This window comes from Mercenaria mercenaria, chromosome 7, assembly GCF_021730395.1.
Source record: "Mercenaria mercenaria strain notata chromosome 7, MADL_Memer_1, whole genome shotgun sequence".
NCBI classification, from domain to species: domain Eukaryota; kingdom Metazoa; phylum Mollusca; class Bivalvia; order Venerida; family Veneridae; genus Mercenaria; species Mercenaria mercenaria.
This window is the reverse complement of record NC_069367.1, coordinates 53,613,265-53,638,385: the sequence shown is the minus strand read 5'-3', so window position 1 is coordinate 53,638,385 and position 25,121 is coordinate 53,613,265. Positions and strand designations below refer to the sequence as shown.

Genomic DNA, 25,121 nt, shown 5'->3' with positions numbered 1-25,121 from the left:
ATTTTCCTATGTAAAATAATATGACCCCTCGGGCGGGGTCAATTTTGACCCCGGGGTCATGATTTGAACAAACTTGGCATGGCAACCAGAGTTCTGCATGGAATTCAATTCTTTGAACAATTTTTGTAGAGCTTCACCCAAGCAACATTCCTGTGAAGTTTGGATGAAATTGGCCTAGCGGTTTTTGAGGAGATGTCGTTTAAAGTAAAAGTTTACGGACGGACAACGGACGGTGAGCGATCACAGTAGCTCACCCTGAGCCTTTGGCTCAGATGAGCTAAAAAGAATGAACGGCCAGAATTTTATTTACCGGGCATTGTCCAGCGCTTCGCTATTTTACGTATGCGCGATTATATCGGCTTCTGACAATTTTCCTGCACGGAGGATGTTCCCGACTATTTTTGCTTGTTTCGTGATCACTGTCAAATTATGACGTCACGACCGCATTCCACCCTTTTGAGCATGGCTGACTTGAGCATATACCACGTGAACAGAAGGTAAGGTACGGAGCCCGATTTGTAAACAAATCGGTTCGCTTCAGGTATTAATTTTGGTCACAACTTTGATAATACTCCATGGAATTTCATTCAATAAAGACGAACGCCTTCCTCTTTAAAAAGCAAACTCTCGATGCTGGTTAAGAAGCCAGATTAATTTGATACTTTTTCCAAAAAATGCAATGGCGTATTTTGCTATGGCACGGAGCATTTCACTTGAAAATGGTCTAAATAATTTTTAAACCATCTCCAGGCTACAATTCATTAGTGTCTAAGTAGCCCTCCAGATTATAAACTGACAATTTTATAGGATAATATCGGTGATTCTCGCCGTGACTTGCTAAACAAAAGCGCTATGGTCCGGAGCACTTCTTGAAGATGCTCTGGTGCGGAGCAGTATTACAACACTTCACCTTTAAAGAAGATATTCAGCATTCCTGAAAATCTAAACACACCAAGTGATTTAGCACAGCATTTTGTAACCAACGAAATTCGTCGTTGCACGTTTAGCAAAAAGTACCAAATTAATCTGGCTTCTTACCAGCAAGAAATTAGCCAGGAGTTTGAACACATCCATACTTGCCTTTTTCCACCTACAAAGAGAAAATATTTACAGAATGGCATACTTGTATTAAAAGAATCTATATAGATGTCTCAGAAATGGTGAATATATTTGGTGTATATGGCTCTAAATCTAGCAGGAGATATAACCTTCCAATATATCTAATGAAGCATTGAGACTAGAAATGGACTTTAAGATAGAGTTTTAGGTCCGTCTGAAACATTAAGTTGACCTTTTCTCTGTTCATTTGATAAATTTAACGCAGAATGCAGTGGAAATCGGTCGAAAGAGTGTTAATTGTCGGTTTGAATATGGCTTTGACTGGCCTACAATTATGTTTCCAAATCGGAAATAGTCGATTTTAAGAAAATCCATATAACATGAGCATTCATGTAGGTTTTAAGGACATTACCTAGATTTTCCCCAGACAGATTTTTAAATAAAACAATTACACATGTCTACGTCAATATATATGTAACCATAACACTGTTACAAGTTTAAAGTTACTTTATTTAATTAGATACTTCTTTACATCATTTCATCAGTCTCTAAATGATAATGTAGATTAGTGAACCAGTAACTCCTTAAACGTGTAATCCAGTAAACTGGTAAACGTACAATCTCGTAAACATGAGATCTCGACCTGAAACATGTAAATAAACTACTGGCTAGAAATGAGTCAGAACAATAACTATCAATATCATTATATATAATACATATATTATGTCTTTGTCGGCCTAAACGGACAATATTGAATCCAGCTCTTCTTATAATGTTCAACAACTCATTTCAAACAAAGTTTATGATGCGTACATGTACAACATACATTTACTGTGTAGTATGGACAGTGTACTGGTTCACTGAATAATAATATCACAATTATTTACATAATAAAGTATTCTAAGAAATCATTATACAATGAATAAAAGAAATAGTTCCGTCTTATATTCCGGGTTCACCAGTGCTGCTCAAATGCCTTTTTTACATGAATGACTAATCAAAAATACAATAGTTATTACAATAACAACTTCTCAATAGATATAATTGTTTACCTTCATCCAAGAGATGAATGTCTCCACTTTACCACACTGGCTCACTCACTCGTGGCGGTACTGTGCTGGTTAGTAAGACCTGAAACACAAAGGGCCAACCACCATTACAGACATGCAAATTAGAGTAATTAGATGTAGAGAGCGGCAATGCAAACCGAGTGACAGAATATGGACTCCAAACCGGAACGCGGAAACCAATGACAACTTGAATACTGAACAACATAAAAACCGTACAACAGCAATAATTACAGGAAACTGACAAAGCAATACATTCTAAAATAACAGATACATACTTCTAAATAATGCACAACATCTCTAATATTGTCTAAGGCCCCAGGATGGAACAACAGGGTTCCCTACAGAAAACAGTCCTGCCCCTTTCACTATCAATCGTACAGTCCGCTGATCCATTAAACTCCCGCTACACTAGCAAAAATTACTACGCTGAACCCTAAACGACCAATCACTACTTGTTTTGTACACAATTTTAACCTTTAACCTCTGCAGTACTACTAAATACTGTATGATTACGCTGTAAAAAATAACACAATCAAATTCGGTGTAGCGTGAAACCTGTAAATCATATTATTGACATTTTAGGTTAGAAGCTACTAAAATTCAACCCTGCTACATATACACTATCAATTTCAGTAGCTTATGTCAACATGTTCGTGTTTAAGGTAAAGGCAAGATGAATGAATTGACCTATCTGAAATTGGTATTCAGATATAAAAATCAAGAACATAAGCTAAATATGAATTAAATTTGGTTTAAACATATTTTATTTTGGAATATTTTCAAAACATTATTACAAATATACAATATAGGATTGGACAGGAAGCTTTGTAAGGTTGTCCTCTCCCTAAGTCCTGAATTAAATTTCATGACAGATTAAATCAGTGTACAAATTTTCTGCAAATATAATATTACAAGACTAAATACAAATTAGTTTTTAAAATTCAAAATGTGCATGAAATACTTCTTTCATTTATGAAAAGATTCCTCGTGTAATATACAAAAAATGTACATAACTATACACCTTTATACACTTTAATCTAACTTTTTTACCTACGGACAACTTTTTCCCTTTTTTTCTGTATTCAGATCGTTCAGCACGACATTTATGTTGTGTAAGTGTACTGTTTCATTTTTCTTTTTGAGCATTTCCAAAACTCCTGCTTAAAAAGCTAGTGTAGAGTTTAATCACCCTTTGGATATGGTGCCTGCTTTTTAATTTTGACTTTTGGCAGTTTCTGTGATATGCAGGCTCCATAACCTCAGATTCCCATTCTAAATTCCAGTTTGTTTAGTTCTGCCCATTGTTTTCTCGTTTAGGGCACAGCCATTATATTATCTGGGGACATACGCTGCTTTTCATGTAATTGCACACTGGGTATCATTGAAGGTTCTGTAAAGCATTCCACCACAACGTCTGAAGAAGGCAGAATTGCTGTGTTGTCCAGTTAAGAAATTCAAGATAACTCAATCTAAGTCATTTTCCTTCATCTGACTGGGAGATGTTTTAGTAATATATTTATGAATACTGTCGACCGTTTCATTTTTATAGCTAATATAAAGCAATATACGGAAGTCATAGTTCAAGATATCGTTGAAGCTGTAGTTTTCCTTCACATAAGAAACACTGAAAAGAGACACTTCTGTTTCGACAGGATTTTGAGGAATAGAATGGATTAGAATGACACATAATTCTTTTTCCTTTGAGCAAATTCACATTGTGTCCAATTTACAAGACTTACAGGCGGCGATTCGTGCTTTCTTTTGTTGAGTTTCGATACATTTTGAGAACTTTTTAATGACATCTGTCCTAAATCTAAAGAAAACGCTCAAGTGCGACTAGTAAACTTTCTGTTTCATTGTATATATAACTGGCAACAAATTTGGTTCATGTTTTGAGTCATCTGTTGGCGGTGTCGTAGGAGTTGATATTTTGACGACCTTCAGCTCCTCATCGTAAAATAAACCTGAAAATGGAAACAACAGACATAATAATTCTTATATTTTGTCAAATCGCATGACTTTGAAAACTAATAATGACGTGAAGAAGGTTAAAAACTACATATCTCCGAAGAAGGTAAAATGTTGAAAAATTGCTCCGCACCAGAGCATCTTCCAGAAGCGCTCCGGACCATAGCGCATTTGTTTTCAGCAAGTCATTGCGAAAAGCATTGATGTTTTTCGGACAAAAATCACTATCAGTCTAACACTGGGAGGGACTGCTTAGAAAGTAGAGAATTGCATCCTGAACTTAATTTGCAAATCATTTACACCATTTTTAAGTGAAATGCTCAGTATCATAGAACATTTTGTGACCAGCGAAATTCGCCGTTGCACCTTTTGCAAAAAGTATCAAATTAATCTGGCTTCTTACCAGCAAGGAGAGTTTGTCTTTTAAAGAGGAAGGCGTTCGTCTTTATCTCATGAAATTTCATCGAGTATTAACAAAGTTATGACCAAAAATGTTACCTGAAGCGAGCCGATTTGTTTACAAATTTGGCTCCGTACCTTACCTTCTGGTCACGTGGGTTCCCCACCGTGACATAGAGTATTGCCCCTTTCGCTATACTACATGTAGATAGTGCCATTAACCAGACTAATTTAAGAAACATTTAGGACAGTAGATAAAGAAAAAAATGTAATCGAGCCAAGCATTGTCAGTTTTTTTTTTTTAAGTCATAAACGCAGGCATTCTCAGATATTTCATTTGTTCTGGTTCACAGTTTTAGCATCGCGGAGTCTAGGGATCTGCTACATTTCACATATTTTCCAAAGTAACAACTTTTTATTTGAAATATTAATGGATTACTGTCTATAACTCTACGCCCTAAACTATATTTTGGATCTCGTTTCTTGACAATGTTCGCACCATTACGCCTTTCCTTTTTACTGGGTGGCATTTTCACACAACGAAAATAGTTTCGTATTTAACTATACTATTGACAAATAATACTTTTACCGATTATTCAAAACGTGAAGATGTTTTTCAACACGAATCTTTACATTAGGTGAAATAAGATATAAATACTACGATAGCTTTGAGTAGCCATTGTAAAACAGTCTGTATGAAGAAATGAAGCTAGCTGTTTCAAATAACTTATATTACATATCATACCAAAGAACTCAGATAAAAGTGAAGCAATAATTACACGTGTAAACAGCGCATCTGATATTTTACAAATCTGAAGAAACAAATTCCTCAAACATTTATGGCTGATAAGCTAATATTTCATTCCCGCTTATCTTTTATTTTGATACATGTAAGCGTTTATTTTGTTTATATAATGTTTACAGTCAAGTATTTTTTTTATTGTAGATGTTAACGAATGTGCCAGTAACCCGTGTCAGAATGGCGCCGCGTGCTCTAACGGAAGGAACGAGTACACGTGTACATGTGCTGCTGGATGGACGGGAACTAACTGTGATGTTGGTATGTTGTCACAAACAATATCATTTCGTTAAATACTAAGTGTGTATTATATTACCTACAAATAGTTTTTTTAAGTCATAAAACAATTTCTTTAATCTTATCGCTCTATTGTGGCCAGCAGCAGTGTACTTATAATGTTCCTAGTAGATTTAAACTTTGAAAATTATACACTTCTTGATGTACTGACTGAGTGCCCGTGGTTCGTGAAAAAAATTTCCAAGAGTTAAAACTATTGACTGACAAGCTATTACATATTTATTAAGTGTTTAATTACTTGATATCAATTTTTTTTCAGTTTCATTTTTAAATTTTTGATTAATTAGTCCAGTAAAATTGTGTTGAATATTGACCGGTCATATAGCAAAAGCTATAGACTAGCAATCTATGTAAAGAGTCATTTCCGATTTCTGACGTAGTATTTACTATAAATTGCTACCCCAGTTTTGAAATATCAGACTACATAGAAACATGAGACTCGATGTTCTTCCATTTCTGGCGAAAGGTTATTGCTCCAAAACTTACAAACACGGAATTTTTCTGAATTTAAAATACGTAATATATTTCTGTTTCAAGACATCAACGAATGCGCAAGTAATCCGTGCCAGAATGGAGCCACGTGCCACAATCAGCAGAACATGTACACGTGCGAGTGTGCAGGAGGCTGGACGGGCACACACTGTGAACAAGGTTAGTCAGGAGTTATTTTAACAGGATATTTCTTTGTTTTGGTCGGATTTGTGTAAAGTCACGCCCATACAAAATTGAGGCTTTATGTTTCGATGATGTTGTAAAGCCCCATGTGCCCTCTATAAAGCATTCCAGGCTCGAGCGGCGAGTAAATAAGTCTTACTAAGTAAGTCTTATCTAGGCGAATCAATTCATTTTTATTCATTCCAATGATAAAGTTTTAGTCTTATTCATTTTTAGTTTAGTACAGTACTAAACGGGTGAAAATGTGCTCACACGTATTCTACATAAGATAAATTATGGTCACGTGCATAAATTATTCATACACGTTTAACTGCCCCTACTAGTTCTTCGAAAACATTTATACATGTAAAATATATTATCATATAGCGCCTGAATTTCTCACACCAATAGTACTATAGAAATATCCATCGTTAGATTTGACAGTGCTTTGTAGGACCACATTCGTAACAGATCGCATTTGTAACTGGTGTTACAAATGCGATCGCTTATGTAACAGGTGTTACGAATGAGATCGCATATGTAACAGAAATCAAGCACATTTGTAACAATTTTTGAGACAAATGTGACCGATGCCGATTTTTGATGTGACATCTGATCACATTTGTCACATGTCATTTTCAATCGGAAAAATGAACAAAAAAGTGCATTTTTACATCTGAAACACATTTGTAACATGTTTTAGCTCACTTGTACGAAGTGACAAAGTAAGCTGTTGTGATCATCTTTTGTACGTCGTCCGTCGTCCGACCGTCCGTCCGTTCACATTTTTCTTGTGAATACGATAGAGACAACATTTATTAATATTTGATTTTGACAAGACTTGCACAGACTTATATATACCTATGATATCTCGGTTCCTTTCAAAAACCAACCATATCACCTTATTCGTCTTAGAGTTATAGTCCCAGAGATGGCAATAATTACTGATTTTAGCCGTGTGAACGCGATAGAGACCATATTTTTTGTTTATTTTGACTAAACTTGCACACAACTTATATATCTATAAGATCTCGGTTCCTTTCAAAAACAACCGCATTGCATCATTTGACTTGGAAATACGGTCCCTGAATTGGCAAAACAATACTGTTTTTATCCTTGTCAACACAATGGAGACTACATTTGTTATTTAATTTTTATTAAACTTATGAACGATCTCACTTCCTTTAATAACGGCCATATCGCGCCATTCGTCTCGGAGTTATGGCCGAAATGGCAAAATTTGCTTATTTTAGTCTTGTGAAGACTATAGAGAGAGACCATATTTATTATTTCCTTTTGACCAAACTTGTATAGAAGTTATATATCTATAACATCTCGGTTCCTTACGAAAACCAGCTATATAGCACCATTTGTCCTGGAGTTATGGCCCTTAAAATGACAAAATTTGCTGACTTTAGCATTGTAAACATGACAGAGATCACATTTGTTATTTGATTTTGACCAAACTTGCATTGAAATATTATATCATTAAAATCTTGCTTTTTTTCCTCGAAGAGTAGCCACATCACACTATTTGTCTTAGAGTTAGGGCCCCTGAAATGGCAAATATCGCAGATTTAATAACATGTATAATGTAGTATTACTCATGTGAGCGATAGTGGGTCATGACGACCCTCTTGTTGATTAGAGGGATATTTCCGGTCAGGTTAATATCTTGGTACAGGTTTGTTATCTGGCAATTAAACTTGGCAAGAATACAGTTATCATGACTGGTCTGTTCATAGTACCATGGTACTACATGTACATATCACTTATAAATTTCCCATATCGGTTTTGGTTTGTAAGATTTCATTTTTACTAAATGCATATGAATATGTATGATTAAAGGGGAAGATGCACACCACATGCAATCCCTGTTCAGCTTTTATAATCGGTAAATCTCAGCTAACATAGAAGTCTTGTAAAAGCTTGTTTCCGTAGAACACCGGGTATATATACATTTATGTATACTTTAAAACAGTGACTAGCTTGACTATTCTTAGACTGCTCATGGCTATTGTTCTGATCCTGATGTCGTCGGCGTCCGCGGGTTCGCTGCAATATAGGTTTTTCGTTTTCGTTTTGTTTATCTTTGTCAATTCGCATTGCTTTAAACATCAAAAATAAAAAAAAACTTAAACTGACGACAATTGATACATTAAATGAAATATGTCCCATTTAAAACCCTGACGTGAACTCTATTGGATTATATTTAATAAGAGAGTTTTGTTGCCAGGCCTGGTGTCTGCATTCGGGCCGGAATTTCCAGAGATATTGTGTTTCTCATCCACCCAGTTAAGACTTTACCTGTATCGGTGCGTTTTACCAGACCCGTAAACGAACGTACGAGTGTAAACTCGTATATGAGCCAGGGTATAATTTCAATTGAAATGAATGGGAAGAACTAACCATCGGCTAGAGTGTCAAGGGACGAACGTTCGAGACCGGGTGAAAGCTACTCGTATCTGTTGCGATTTTCGCCTGTCGGTGCTGTTTCAAGCTGGGAAGTTGTCTGTTACTAACAAAGATACTGTTGTACTGATTTTAATATTATTGACATTTTTATTATCATTATCATCATCCTCATCTTCATCTTGGACTGGTCCGTTGTAGGATCAATGGTAAGATTATAACTGCCCTAAACTGTATTACCTAAATACTGTTGAAAACAGGCGCTCTGAATCCAACAGACAAACATAATATTCATCAAAACCATTCTATAGGGTGCCAAACTTTGAGACGTTTGCAGTAATAAGTGTAATATGATCACTACAGATTGTCAATAAATGGTGGTTATTTGTACCAAAGTATTTGGAAATCGGACTAAAGCGAGTTATGATCTGGACACAAACGTATATATTACAACAAAATAACAAAACAAATCTTAGTTCAAAGCTGTGACCTTGATCTTGGATATAGCAACATGGATCATGATCGCAACAAACCTTCTATTCATGCTGATCATTTGTACCAAATAATTTGAAATCTAATTATGCATGGGCAAGTTAAACCAAGGACAAGAACATATATATAACTGCACGAACGCACAAACTCCGCTATTTCACGGCGGGATTATAATAAAAGAAGGCCTATTACCTCTGAGGTGGGCTCAGTGGGATGAGGGTAATAAAAAATAAAGTGTAATTTCTTAAAATCTCATAGACATTAGTCCGCAGCACAAGATCGGCTCCTAGACTTAAGAATAACGACTCCGTCCATGACAAGTTATATATAATTTGTCCCACGACATAGCAACTTGCTGTTTGTCACCCAACTTGAAACAGCTCTGGATAACGAAAGATAGCTACACATGTTGACGCCACCGGGTTCGAACCAGTGACCTGCCTGTAGGTCTACATTTCAGCTAGTCGAGGTAACAGTAGAAGTAGCTGAATGTGTAATCATATTATAGTGGTAGTGGCAGTGGATGCAGAAATGATAATAAGAATTGAGCCACGTCACGGGAAAATTGGCATTCGGACATTTTCGTGAATTTCCGGAAAGTCTATATTCAGGCTGACCTGTGCATTTATGCATCTGAATTAGGGTCAGAAAATTCCATATTCAGGTAGAATAAGCCTTCTTTGAAATAACAGCGAACGGTGTGTTCCCGTGATCAGACTGCGTGGATGTGCAGGCTGATCTGGGCCTGATTTGGGCCCACAATGGTTGCAAAGCCTCGAAGATTCCCGACGGCCCATTTTCTCATGATGCGGCTCAAATAATTTATGACGTCGATGACGTCGAACTTGTGATGGTGCTTATGGCAGTCATTTAATGATGTTGCGACGGCAACCGACTGATTGAACATTTGCAGTATAAAACTCAACATGATACATATGTGCTTCTCATGTCAACCCCCATGTTGGACAAACACATTCGTAACACATTTTACCTGTTACGAATGCGATCGCATACGTATGAAATCTGTTACAAATGTGATCTGTTACGAATGTGGTCCTACAGTCATTTGCAGAAGTCTAACTTCTAATGTTTGCACAAGAACACATATCTCGATTTACTCTTTGATAAAGACTGAACATCTTCAAAAACAAGATCATGAATCAATAACTCACAAATAAAACTGAAAAGTGTTAAAGACACATTCTGACATCTCTGATATTTGTTTATCAATTTTTGAATAAATGTTTACTCTGTTATCGCTAACATGTTCGTGTTCAACTGGGAGGATGCGGGCTACATAACGATTGTTCCTTATACTTGATTTCCAATAACTGGACTCGATAGTGGACATAAATTTATAAAATTAAACATAACAAACAGTTTAGACAGATTTTTTTGTTTGTAATTGTAGATTTGGCATTTGTAAGATATCTTAAAAGTATGTATATTTGCCTTATATCGGTTCTTCATTATCTTAAATAATCCTTACAGATATTGACGAGTGTGCGAGCAACCCGTGCCAGAACGGTGCAGCATGTGCTAATGAACAGAATCGTTACACATGCACGTGCACGGGAGGGTGGACAGGCACTGACTGTGATATAGGTGAATCTTTGCATACTTTTTCAAAATGAGTACTGTATATTTAAGTAATTATTCTTTTGTATGCGTCTTATTTCTATTGATTTTTTGTTTGCGCGTTTTTGTTTTTATAAGCTATGTAAAACAACAATCTGACTGCAAAGTATGCCGCATAATTAATGCGGTATTCTGTTATCGGTAATACATTTTGGCGCTTAAAAATCCGAGAAAATAAAACGCAATAACGTGAAATTTAAACTGTGCATGTTTTTTCTTTGCCAAGTTGAAATTCAATGTTTTTTGGGTTTTGCATGACATCAATGTATAAATTGCGAAATTTACGGATTCAGGCTTTTGTATTTTTAACATGTCAATACGAAAATAATAATTATTACATTTTTAGTTTATTTTGTGTGTTTTAACACACAAATATGATCGTTCAATTTTGTGACAACAATCGATGAGCCGGTTTTCATCGGCACTTGTCACTTGTTGTCCCGAAATGACACCATTTATAATACATTCTTAAAAAATTTCATGATTTTGATAAAGTTGAATCTGTCTTATCAGTATTCTTCTTATCCAGTATGTTCTCTACACCGGGCGTCTATTGGTCTCGAAATTCTTGCTTTGTCGGGTTTGCAAAATGTATCTAAATAATTCATTTTGAAATGATGAAACCGTTATTGCAGATGTAAATGAATGCGCGAGCAACCCATGCGAAAATGGAGCCACGTGTAACAATGAACAGAATCAGTACTCGTGTACATGTGCTGGTGGTTGGCAAGGATATAACTGTGACCAAGGTATGGGAAGAGTTACCAGACATGTTTAACTTACATTCATCAGTAGTATTTATGTTTAGTGAAATTCAGTCTTTTCGGAAATTAAGTAGGCTTTTATTTGTTTTGCAGTGAGTACATCTGAGTCAGTGAAACTGAGATATTTTAGCAATATCAGCTTCATATTATGAAAAAAAAAACCCAAACAAATATGTCTAAGTTATGGTATATAAGAACTCTTTAGATAGTTGAAGTAATGTCAGTTATACAGACCTGTGCTTAGCTTGGACTTGGGCCTTTCTTATTTTCAGATATTGACGAGTGCTTGAGCAGCCCGTGCCAGAATGGAGCCACGTGTAACAATCTACAGAACCAGTACACGTGCACATGCGCTGGAGGCTGGCAAGGATACAACTGTGATATTGGTATATTACATTCAGGAAGTTTAAATTTTTTTTTTTTTTTTTTTTTGGATTTAACGTCGCACCGACACATGATAGGTCATATGGCGACTTTCCAGCTTTTAAAGGTGGAGGAAGATCCCAGATGCCCCTCCGTGCATTATTTCATCACGAGCGGGCACCTGGGTAGAACCACCGACCTTCCGTAAGCCGGCTGGATGGCTTCCTCACATGAAGAATTCAACGCCCCGAGTGAGGCTCGAACCCACATCGATGAGGGGCAAGTGATTTGAAGTCAGCGACCTTAACCACTCGGCCACGGAGGCCCCTTTAAAATTTTACATAACCACTTAATTCTCCCGAGTAGAAATTATGTATTTATGACTACATCTGGATTATTGTTTAAGCTTTGCTAATTAAGAAGTAAAGCATTTATTAGAAATTCTGTTATTCTGTAGTAATAAAAAAAAACAAACTATTAATCGATATTTTTTGTTATTCAGACATAAATGAATGCGCGAGCAATCCATGCCAAAATGGAGCCACGTGTCACAACAACCTGAACAATTACACGTGTACATGTGTCGCTGGATGGCAAGGCTATGACTGTGATACAGGTAAATCTTTTAAATTTGTATAACTCGACTAAAGAGATAATTGCTATAAGAGAGTGCTCAGTTGGAATTTCAAGCACTTTAAATGCATTATATTCAGTAATTCTATGTGTTGTCGTTGGAACTGTAATTCACATCAACAAAATTTAGGTCATGTAGTGACCTTGTTTTCATGGAAGATGCAAGGCAAATGACGCATTCAATTGACGTGTAGCAGGGTAGACAAAGATGCCTGCAGAACTGGACTCAGTTACCACTCAATGCAAAGAAAGTCATTCAGCAGTCATCCAACGTTACGGGTGTTATTAAAATATGTGAGAACTTCCCCTGCAATTTATATACAATAAAAAAGTTTAAATCAGAGTTGCACCGAAGTAGAAACAATCACCTTTTTCAGATATTTGGCAGAAAACATTACCAAAAGAAGTAACAGGCTTTTAAACAAACTAGTGAGGGGGAAATTACGTTGTTCAAACTCGGTGTCTTAAACACGTAGATCCACGTTCTGTTATTATCAATATGATACGAATGGATAAATCGTAGCATAATAATTTTGTTAGGAGCCTGTTTTGATTGTGATATGCTAAAGATATTTTTGATATATATCATATTACAATCTATTTATAATTTGACGAATTTAGACATTGACGAATGTGCGAGCAACCCATGCGCTAATGGAGCCACGTGCAACAACCTGCTTGACCTTTACACGTGCGACTGTGCTGGAGGTTGGCAGGGATACGACTGCGATGTTGGTAGGAATTTTTATATGCCAAGACATCTAGTTAAACATAAACTCATAAAATTACAAACAAGTGACAATATTTCTATATTAAACAGTAAGAAAATGAAAGCAATCTTATTTTTTAAATTAATTTGGTACATACGTTATGCATTTTCTGATATTCAATTGAAAATATTATGTATATATAATTTGTACTCTGAACATGTTTAACTAAATCATGGTGATATGTTAAGTCATTGAACAATGTAAAAACGTTTAAACAACAATATCATTGTACTTGTAACTGCAGATATCGATGAATGTCTTAGCAGCCCGTGCATAAATGGCACGTGCACAAACCTACAGAATGCTTACATGTGCACATGTTTCCCTGATTACACAGCCAAGAATTGTGACTATCGTAAGTCGAGTTTTCCATAAAATGTTATGTACAATTCCCTTTAGATATACAGGAAATCTTACTTTCTAATGAGTAACACTTAAATATAAAACAACTGCCAAGATAGTTGCTAAGATACATTTTTTTGATAGACATGCTTTCTGTTTATTTGACCATTTAACTAATATGTTACCACTCAGTATCCCTTTTACAATCGTTTTTCGGTTTATGGAAATTTGCATGAAAAACAGAAATGGAATTTAACGCCAAACGCACTGCGCCGAAATTAATACCGCTGTATAGAGCAGAATATGTATCTAAATATCAATATATATTTAAGTGATTGGATCACCGATGGATGGTCAGTGGGGACAATGGGAAGCATGGCAAGGCTGTTCAGTGACCTGTGGCACAGGAAGACAGCGCCGGTACCGAGCCTGCGATGATCCACCACCGGACTATGGCGGTCAGCCCTGCGTTGGTGATTCTTTTGATGAGAATGTATGCACTGGACTAGGAACGTGTGCAGGTAACTGCATCTTCTTTTTGTTGCATTTTGTATATATCAAAGCTGTCATCTAGTGACATATAATACAACAACGTTTTGTGTTATTATTGCTTGGGAATGGGTAGGTACGTCTCTTGAGTGCCGGTGAGAAGCTAAATCAATGGTAGTGTTCTGTTTGTTTTATGTATAAATAGTATTTTCGAAATTGTTTAAAATCAGACGGTCATTGGTTTAACCCAAGCTTCTGACATTTCTGCAACTCCAAGTCACGACACTTTACTCACTGTGCAGGAAGTAGATCCAATGGAATTTAAACTAGCCTTGTATTTTCAGTGAAATTATCAAATATTGTTGACAGTTCATTTCGGTGTTCTGCTTGTCCGTTAAAATATTTAACGCCAGATGGTTAAACTGTTTGTATCCGGGGGTTAGCGTACAATGAAGTGTAACACTGTCTCATTTTTTCCACTAATACATGCTGGTGATACTTTGATTACTACTTCGTGAAGATAATAATTCAAACAGTAACCACTTTGAAGTTGAGGACGTCTTTTTTTGATGTCGGTCTGACTTGTTATCCATTAAAACTTTCTTTTTTGCCAAGCAAGATAAACGTTTACAGTTTTCGAATATTTTTTATTTAAACAATTTGACAGGCTTAGTATTTTCCTTTCTTATATTGTTTGTATTAATGCTTGTATTTTAGTGTTGTATCATGGCCGAGTCAGACTGTACTATTAAAAAAACAGCAATAACTTTCGTATTTTTAAGCAGAATATAGTTTTGGCACTCGTTCCCATAGTTACAGCATTTCCTATCCGATTATCATAGTTTCGAATCAAATTTTGATGAAAAGTAGCTTGCTATAGTAATGTCTTTAAAAGTTGAAATATCGCGGCGTAAAAGCATTAGTTTTCTCTGTCTGAATGAGCACCGAGCTTTATTTAATACCTGGCAAAAGTGACAGATGCATAGACAACTGAAAAACAAAGTTCAGTCACATATACTGCACTTAATTCTTTCCTAAATCAGCTCCGGTCGATGGAAATTGGGGTGCGTGGTCAGCACTGTCTCCGTGCACTGCCACATGCGGTACAGGATATGCAACAAAAGCGAGAACTTGTGACAATCCTGCTCCAAGCAATGGCGGAAAAGTGTGTTCCGGTGATACTATGGTCGTGGAACAGTGCACGGTTTCTGCGTGTCCAGCTGCAGTGCCTGGAAACGGAACAGGATCGTCGAGCTATGGGGCCGCTTACACGAGTGTTAGTCTCTTTTTTAAGTGAATATAAATAAAACTAGTCATAAGCATACACTTTGTCTTTCGTTCTTTGGAGAGAATGATATCAAAAATGTATGACATGTCTCTTGTTTATTACGGAAAAGGTTCTTATTTTTGTCGGAACTTTTTTTATTTTTAGGCCCTGAGATTGTTTATGTTGAAATATGTTCTTGTAACAAGAATAAAAAATGACAAAATCAAAACCTCTTGTGTGATTCAGACAATCACACGTAATCAATCATACATTTGTTTGGTGTAACATACATGCTTGATTTAAATCAAAATAATTCAATCCGATATAAGATTTTTTTCATATTCTAGGTATGCCCAGCCGGCTACTTTACGTGCTTTTCTGGGACAATTACGTGCATACAGGAAGTATTTAGGTGCGACTGTTTTGCTGACTGCGATGACTCAAGTGATGAAAATGAACATTGGGCAGGGTGTGATCCCGCCATCTTGCAGCTGTGTGATGACGCTCCAGGTACGTATGTTTGTTTATGTGATGAAGGTGTAAACAATATTCAAGTTATGTAATGGTGAGACGTTAGCAGGATTCCCTGTCAACTATTACAATTAAAACTGGCAACAATCTCAAAGAAGATGAGAATGGGGTTAAACCACATTAGGACGTGTTGCAAATCATCCAAGAAGCGCGATTCATTGATTTCCAAGAGATGCCATGATGTTTATACCAGTTAAAATGCACAAAAATAGCAATCAGTTCTTATATACCCGACATTTCTATAATTGATGTTCGAGGAATGTCTTGATTACCTTCGTACTTCACAGAATTAAATATAAGTTTTGCATTTAAATACTGTTTATAAATACTTATACATATTGTTAGACTTGCACATTTAGGGTTTTGGTTCTGGAAACGAGTATCGTACAGCTATTTGTTGAAAAAGACCAAATATTAGTGAAGTAAACCTTAGGATGATTATTCAGTATATACATGTATTGATCAGGGACACAACTGCAAAAACATACATTGTCTGCATCCTCGAGTTTTTCATGCTTTAACGTTCATATTTGTCAAAGACAATTTCTGTTTCTACTGACAAATATTTGTTTGCTATTTTCAGGTATACACAAGGGATTCTTTATGGCAGCAAGTCTCGTTCTGTTGCAGGCAGTGTTTAAATGGTTGATAAATTAAATAAAATACTGAAGGAGTGAAATAAATAGCCGATCAATATATGAACCAACATCTGACATTTACGTATTTACAAGTGAAGTAAGCAGTCCTCAAAATATTTAATACACCGTCACCTGACATATTTGTGAGAGGTCGAAAAACGACATTAATCATAGTACATAGCTATTAAATTTCATATTTAAATCAATTTTATTTCTTTTTTCTTTCACCTCCATACTGAAAATACATTTTTATAACATTGTTTTAAGATTTGATAAAAATAAATTTCAACTTGCTTTATATGTATGCCACATCAAATATTTTTTTTTTTTTTCAATCAACTGCACATCATTTTACATTAAATTGTACCACAGCAGCTTATTGTTGTCTCGTTATATATTCGCCCTCTTCAGTAAATAGTTAAAACAAAAAGTACCAAGATTTACTCAAATGTTCTGACTTGAACTTTGATCATTTGACTGTGAAGTGTTTCAGTCATCTGTTCTTCTTTATTAAATGAATCAAGTTGTTATTTTGAAATCATTTCCTACACGTATAATAGCGCTGTATTTTTCATACAACTAAGAAGCAACATTTTATTTCAGTTTTGCAGTTCTTTTACCTTGTCTTCTTTGATACATAAAAATGTAGGTATTGGAACTATAAATACAAGCTTTAAGTTGGCACTATTTGTCTTTGATGTAGCTAACTGTGTCAAATTAAGTGCCCAGTCTGAAAAATATCGAAGACATCATTTTCTGAAAAAGAATTACATGAGCTGCAAAAATATTGTGGGAAAAATATTTGAAAAAAAAAAATGAAACAACTCCGCTAAAACTTAATTGTAGGCTAAGGTGACGATCTGATTAAAATCATCCCCTACTAACGCTTTGCATTGGGCCTGGAAACAAGCTTTAGAGGGTCACGTTCAGATGATCTTTCCGCTAGCCAATCAGAGCCTTGCTTTCAACATTTTGACAGTGAAAGTAGAAGTTAAAAAAATATATTTAACCTTGGATTTCAGTTTTCAATATCCTTAGGACGGATGGCACATTTTTATACAATCTCGCCGGGCATACGTATGTTACTGGCAACCAGAAGCATGAAAAGGCCATCAGACGCTAATACGTTTTATTACGTTACAGCCACGGTAAGGAAATGTGATTATCACGTATTTATAATATTCTTATGGCTGCTCCCTCGTTTCTTTTTCTTTGCGAAGAAATGATAATATAGATTTTGGAAACACCTGAGAAATAGTCTGGTTTTCCTATTTTTTCCATTCATAATTGAAAAGCGTTTGTAACGTGGTACCGGAGATAAACTGCCTAAATTATAAAGCTTTATATTTACCCATAGGTAAGTACGTGTTCCTCTGTGGTGCTTTGGTCAAGAACGCAGGAAAACTGCTATTGCCGCTGCCGCCCGGTTCCCGACTCGGACATGTTTTTTATTTTGCATTTTTAAGATACTAGTAGTTTAGAAAAAAGCTCATGTTCTTGTATTCATAATATGACGAAACTTCCATTCAAAAGAAAGATTATTTTAGCCAAAATCTAGAATCCAGTCCATTTAAGCCAAACGCTTGTTGAAAGAAGTCGTCTTAGAAGTTCAAATAAAAACATATTGGTCGAAATAAAAATCGCATTATTGGAAATCCGATCATACTGAAAGATGAGTTTAAATTGAGTTTAAATTGATCGCAATCAGATCTAACAATTAGAAAATCGGGTACTTTAGTCAGACTGGCTTAGGTGACTATGTACATAGTGCCTCATGTAACCCATGCACTTTTTAGCTCTAAGCATGAACATAATCGTGTATAATTACTGCAACGGTCAGCACTTTGAAATATACTGGTTTCCCAGTAGTTTCCGGACCGAAATCGCTATTTTTTGCCTGTAACTTTCAAACATAACATAGTAGAAACATAAAATTTTCACAGAAAAAACCTAGGTTCTTCATTAACACCATACAGAATTCGTATTACACTTGCATTTATAACACAAATGTAGATGAGGCCTCAAAGGGGGCAATTAATTTCATTAATATCTCAGTTAGTCCGAGTAGTTTTCCGGACCTTTCATTGCACAGCTGTAACCTTTCTCTAAAAGCAAACATTTCCGATTTCGTTACATATATTCAAAACTAAAACATAATTCTACGGCGAGGTGATGATTAGAAAAGAATATTTCAAGAATTTAACAAATACTAGATTTATAATACGCTCATTATAGTTACGTCTTATTACGTTTGAATGACGTTTGCAACGTCACGCTAAAATGACGGGACGTATTGAGCGAACTGGTAACATTACAAAAAAGAAATTAAGAACTTTTAATACAATTAACAACTATTTTCTAAAAAAAAAAAGCAAGACCGGTCTCAGAATTGGTAGTCTAAGGCCTAGACCACTCGGGCATGGACACTGATGCTAAAAATTTGATTGATAGACGGTATCGTAGGTAAATCCCTGTCTATTTTGGTTCCTATTTTTAATCGATGATTGAATGCCGTAGTTAAGTGAAAAGGTCGAATTTTTCTGACTTTCGTTGTTTTATTTTATTACTATCAGTATGTTTTTACTGTATCGTCTGTAAATGGGAGCATCAATTGACTCGTATTTACCTTCAAGGGGCCTCAATTTCTGCGCATGCGCACTGTAACTGGAATTCCCCCGCGGTTGACAATCTCTTTTGTAAACATTACATCGAAGTAAGTTAAAACAACCGGGATTTTCAAATAATAAATAAGTTCGATAATGTTAGGTTTTCGCTGCTAGGTAAAGGCAACATATGTCTAGATAATATGATATTGTTACCCAGATATTTTACTACGGCGTAAAGTCTATACAGCACGAAATGTGAAAGGTCCGGAAAACTACTTGGGTCCGGAAACTACTGGGAAACCAGTATATGTGTCAAACTAAGGGAAAAATATCTAGAAATATGAGAAAATTAAAGAACATTTCAGGACTGTTAGATGCATGGCAGTGTTATCATGTATAGCAGGACTAACATAGATAGCTTATTTTTCCTTTGCATGGCAGGATTATGATTGACAAACGGTGTTCACACAACGATTTCACTCTATAAACGAGTGTTTCCCTTGTTTTAAGAGGGCTGAGGGTAAGTCTCTAAACAATGGCCAAAATAATTGTATTGTAGTCTGTTCGCTATGGGGCTAAATGACATTGGTGGCTTGAGGGCAATACTCGTGCAATGACAAGGAGAAGCAATGATTAATAACAATACAAACTGCTCTGGATAAATGTGTTAAATAATCCTAAAGCCCTCAAGCCTTTGAGCTTAGATATTTGGCATGTAGCATTTTTGTGTTGTGTTCCTTTATCAAGTGCATTCAGATCATGTCTCTGGGGTCAGAGTTGTCCCTGCTCGGGGTCACCTGTTTATGTAAGAAAAAATGTAGGTAAAATGCAGAGTTTGTAGATCCGAAAAGGTAAATGGAAGTCGTCTTGTGACAGGAAAGGCCGTACCGGCGACAGTAACCATCAGAACAAATCAACACCCTTTACAATATTTACAAATTTATTTACATAAGATGATTATTTACAATGAATAGATGATATGAAGAAAAAAAAAACATTATAAGAAAGAAAAAAAAAAGTTCAGTATCTCTAGATACAAAAGTTCTTATAGTTCGATTCTAATCTGACGTGACACAGTTCTTTAATTCAATTGTGAACTTTAAGTAGCACAAACAAAACGTAGCTCTAAATCCAGTCCCTTTAAACCGTGAATACGTTGATTCCGTGTTGGCTCCCTATGGTGGTAGGTGATTGCATCCCTGAGCTGACTTCAGAGGATAACAAAAATCATCGTCTTTGCGGTTTACGGCACAACCATGGGACGAAAGCTCTGCGCTGGGAATATCACATCCAGGCGAGTGAAGACAAGTGAACCTCGGGCATTGTACTTCCGGGTTATGACGTCACCAGGAAAATCGTCTGGCGGAAGAAGCTAAAATATATAACATATGGTAAGCACCATAGCAACACAAATAAGTCAGGGCATAAAACTGCTCCTTTGGGTACACCATACCTCCGTAGGCTCCCATAAATAATACGTGCTACTTATACAAAACATATGTGCTACTAAGTTCAGACGTCACATGATTAAAATACGTCACTAATTACTTCCATTATTACAAAAATCACTTACTTAAAAGATTAAAGTTAAAGTATGAAATGATATGAAAAGTATATGATGAAACATTATAGATACGGACATGATAAACTGCAGCTATTATTTACAACTACAAATTAACAAAATTCAATATAAATCAAACATTATATCATAGTTGGCATCCATATAATATCTAATGCCATACACTACAACGGACATTAATTAGATGTGCTATAGACTGGCACACAATTACAAATTACAATAATATATTACATACATGGTACTAGACTTGCCATATAGATTTATACATAACAATACAATGCAGTAATGGCGTTCCATAATTAACAAAATGTTTGACATAAGTTTTTGAAACTGTGCTTTACAATTATCACGATACAAATTTCAGTATAAATCTAACATGTTATATAAATGAAACATTTTAGATTCCTCTTTCGAAATAATTTACAAAAGTCTGAAAAATTTCATAAATCATCCTGACATACCGAAACTAGCTAAAATCATATGCCGAAAAGTAAATGTTACAGAATTCTGTAGAATGAACAAAAATTTACCAAATAAAAATCGTAATGCAAAAATCATACAAAAATCTAACAAATAAATTTCTTACCTCGATCGAGCATAAATTTCTAGCAAGAAAATAATTCAGACATAGATTCGTCTATAAAGTCGGAAGGTGGTGTGCGCAAGGCATAACTAGTCCAGTCTATTTAAAGGGTAATGTCCCGCCAAATACTAAATTTCATGGGATTCACGGCTAAGCCGTGGACTCTGGCTATTTCTATTTCCACGGGATTCACGATATAGCCGGGGAATCTAACTACTTTGGCGCGAATTTAAATTGACAATTTGAGGCCCATTATAGTGGTTTTGGGGATAAAAACATAAATTACTGAAGTTTATAAAATATCAACTTTCTTATTACTGAACCGAATTTAATGAAATTTACATGGAAATTTAAGTTATGAAATACAGAAAAACATGAAAGGTATTTTATGCGTGAAATCTGACATTTACCTCAATAACTCAAAAATTTACAAAAAGATGATGCAATACCTGCATTTACACTACAGATAAAATAAGGCCCGTATGTCAATTTGTGACACGTCTTAGTAAAAATTCTGAAAATGAAATCATAGAAAGCTTCACATTTATAATGTTTATTTAATCTAACAAATTCACATTACACGTTCATGTAGCATATACACACATTTTAGCGTACACGTGTAGTTAAAACGACATTTGAAATACATTTATATTTGTTGCCTTCTTGGCCGTATGAAAAAAAGGGGACTTGATGAAGGTTGTTCTATAATGCTGAGAAAAATAAAAAATACGCGGAGTGTATCTGCTATAAGAGACTTTGTAACTGGTGTATGATGGAAATGTTCAATAATATATAATTATGTAAAGTATCCATTTGTCGAACTGTACACTTTAATGTAGAACGCAACTGAAATGGACTAGAATATTTTCGGTTGGTTTGTCATCACGCTTGGATATATCGGTCATACGAAGAAATGATTTCAAAAGAGCCTAGAAACGGATTTCTGAGCAAAGTAGCATGAATTTCAGGACGATTTTTGTGTTATTGTTAACAGTAATCATTAATATCTGTTCTCTTCTGATTTTGTTTACACTAAAATGAAGCATTGACCACGGTAAAAGTAGTTTTCCTTAACAATGACTGCACTTGCATTTAGTTGGAGATTTCCAGTCCAATACCGTTTACTCCTCGGGAAAAGTGACATAATCGTTTGTTAATAATAATGTGATCATAATTAAAGTCGACTGAAAAAAAAATCAAAATAACACAGGATGAATAAATTATAAGGGAAAATATGATGACGATAATAATGAGTTATCGCCGCCAGAAGCTTTAACAATTTCGAAATCATATGGGTTAGCTTTATTTGGCAAAATCATGCTTTAACTCAGACCAATGTCTAGAAAAGGAAATGTATATTTAGGAAGAATCATTCTAACATAAAATTTCGTAGAACAATCTCTTCAGTTAATGACAAAAACAAATGGTGAAGAAACAACAGAGAAACAACTCTTATTATACAGAAAAGAGTAAGAACTTGTTCTGAAGCGGGTTGTTGAGATCCAGCCTGTCCGGTTTTAAAATGATAGTAACCATGGAGAAATCGTCTTGAAAAAAATCAGCTGTACATGTCCAAAGCTGCATGTTTCCCAAATGATGCAGATTTGATGTCGAGGTGTCAGAATGAAGGTTTAAGCAATAATAACAATATGACTGCGTTAATAATAACCATAGGAAAACAGTTTAGCTCAATAATAAAAACACAACGCCTATGAATTAAATACTGTTTATCTTTGGTGTCAAACAAGTTTGTTATAGAACTAACGGTTACATGTATACATTTTTTTTTGTATTTACAAACCATTTGACTAGTATGCGATGTACGTTTGTAATTGTGATCTAATGGTTTACCTTTACAATTACACATTTCTGGAGACATCATTCAAGGCATGAGATACAAAATAGTACGACAGAATGGCACTTTACTACTGACAAATATTTGCACTTCATCACGGACACTGAAAAAGATACAACGAGTTTTCGAAAAGTCAGCGTCTACTAGAAGGCTTGCGAAGCTGTTTGATTATTATAATACCGCTTGGTTAGAAAATTTAGTTAGGGGGTAAACTTCTTTCATGTAAGGATACCATCCAGCTTGCAAGTGGATGTTCGCTGGTTCAACCTAAGGTGCCCACCTGAACATGAAATAATCCCCTGAATGGCACCTGAGGTCTCCTTCTACAATCCACATGTGAAAAAAACTCTGTATGATCTCACATAATTGTATTAGTGTGACATAAACCTACCAATACCTGCTGCTGTGTAATTGCGTGAAAGTTTTTTTAGTTTTAAACAACTAGACTGTATTGATGCTATTATTTACCTATATCAATGATGCGTGTACTGATGCTAACATTCGTACCTCACCAATGGTGCATTTATTGATGCTAACATTCGTACCCGACCAATAGTGCATGTATAAATGCTAAAATCCATACTTGACAAATGGTGCAACAGCGTTTGCTTATAAAAATGTGTAATCGAATTTGAGTTTGTAGAGATTAGTACAGTCCAGGTCCCCATCAAGATATGCACAAGAGAGTGACATCAAAATGTATGTAAAATAATGATCAATGTTTTGAAATGTAATTATTTTAAGACTTGTTAATTCTCAGTGGTCGGTAACTGTTCACATAGAGGACGTAGAAATTGATATTCACAATAAAATATGACATTCTTATAAACAAGCCAACGCGCTCTACTAAATGTAAGTGTTTGTACAAGGAAATACAGTAATCTTGGAGACGTTGCACGCGGTGTTTTGGTGTATTTGGTCTCAATGAAGAGGCGGTACATTTTTCAAAGATTCAGTGTTGAAGGTGAAGATGACCACCAGCATCTAGGAAGATCTATGGCAAATACTTTATGGTAGGAACCGTGGGAAAATCGATCTAAGAAAATACTTTTTAATAGTTTTCTTTTTTATCGATTTGTGTGTGTGTGTGTGTGTGTGTTCGGGTTTAACGTCTTTTTCAACAATTTTTCAGCCATATAAACGACGGTGTCTACTTGTAGCAGTGAGCACAATGCCCAACTTTATAGTGCTGCCTCACTGGAATATCACGCCGTAGACACGTGACATGATACCCCACCCAGTCACATTATACTGACACCGGGCTGACCAGTCCTAGCACTATCCCCTTAATGCTGAGCGCCAAGCGGGGAAGCTACTAGTACCATTTTTTTACGTCTTTGGTATGACGCGGCCGGGGATCGAACCCACGACCTCCCGCACTCGAAGCGGATTTTTTTTATCGATTTCATACAAAACTAAGTAATTCAATAATTGGCAATAGTGAACGCCAAGAAGAAGAAGAATAATTGGCAAGATCAGCGTTTGATGTCATAAACGAGGCATGAATGGGTACCAATGCAAAAGTGCAAATGAAAGCTACGAATGTGTCGAGAAGGCTACACGGTTACATTTAAAGCGTAAAAGTTCTACCCAGGTACACGTCCACTACTGAAGAAACCTGGAGGGGCACTTGTGTCTTCGACCACTACTAAAAGTTGGAAAAGTCGACACTGTTTCTATTTTGACTTCAAACCCACCAATACAAAATATTTGGATAAATACATAAATCATTTAAAACAAAAAAATAATTTCTAAAGCTTAGAAATGTCAACTCTTGGTAATAAAGGCGAATAAGACCAAAGCAGACAATAACTATATAAATCACGTTCGTATTTCCATTCCAGTAAATTTATTTCATTCATTAAGTATGTGAAAAGGTCGCTGTTACCCACACACTTTAGATCTGCCTAGAA

At 35.6% G+C, this 25,121-nt stretch overlaps 1 protein-coding gene and 1 long non-coding RNA gene across 2 annotated transcripts; one reads left to right on the top strand and one right to left on the bottom strand.

The window, feature by feature from the left end:
* Positions 1 to 1,548: 1,548 nt before the first annotated feature.
* Positions 1,549 to 2,733, bottom strand: LOC123558847 (uncharacterized). Its single transcript, XR_008371752.1, has 3 exons — positions 2,405 to 2,733; positions 2,112 to 2,190; positions 1,549 to 1,702 (listed from the first exon to the last, which is right to left on the bottom strand). It is a non-coding gene; the product is annotated as an uncharacterized LOC123558847 (long non-coding RNA).
* A 2,193-nt stretch (positions 2,734 to 4,926) lies between these two features.
* Positions 4,927 to 16,604, top strand: LOC123555820 (fibropellin-1-like). Its single transcript, XM_053547186.1, has 12 exons — positions 4,927 to 4,936; positions 5,443 to 5,556; positions 6,130 to 6,243; positions 10,642 to 10,755; positions 11,424 to 11,537; positions 11,825 to 11,938; positions 12,418 to 12,531; positions 13,170 to 13,283; positions 13,993 to 14,181; positions 15,193 to 15,425; positions 15,764 to 15,926; positions 16,531 to 16,604. Exons 1-12 carry the CDS (start codon positions 4,927 to 4,929, stop codon positions 16,602 to 16,604), a joined length of 1,467 nt encoding a protein of 488 aa, XP_053403161.1.
* The last annotated feature ends 8,517 nt before the right edge of the window (positions 16,605 to 25,121 follow it).

Excerpts from the sequence above, each read along its gene's own strand:
- LOC123555820 (XM_053547186.1), top strand. Across the intron at positions 10,756-11,423 it reads AGGCACTGACTGTGATATAG|ATGTAAATGAATGCGCGAGC; the intron begins GTGAATCTTTGC and ends CCGTTATTGCAG. Across the intron at positions 14,182-15,192 it reads TGGACTAGGAACGTGTGCAG|CTCCGGTCGATGGAAATTGG; the intron begins GTAACTGCATCT and ends TTCCTAAATCAG.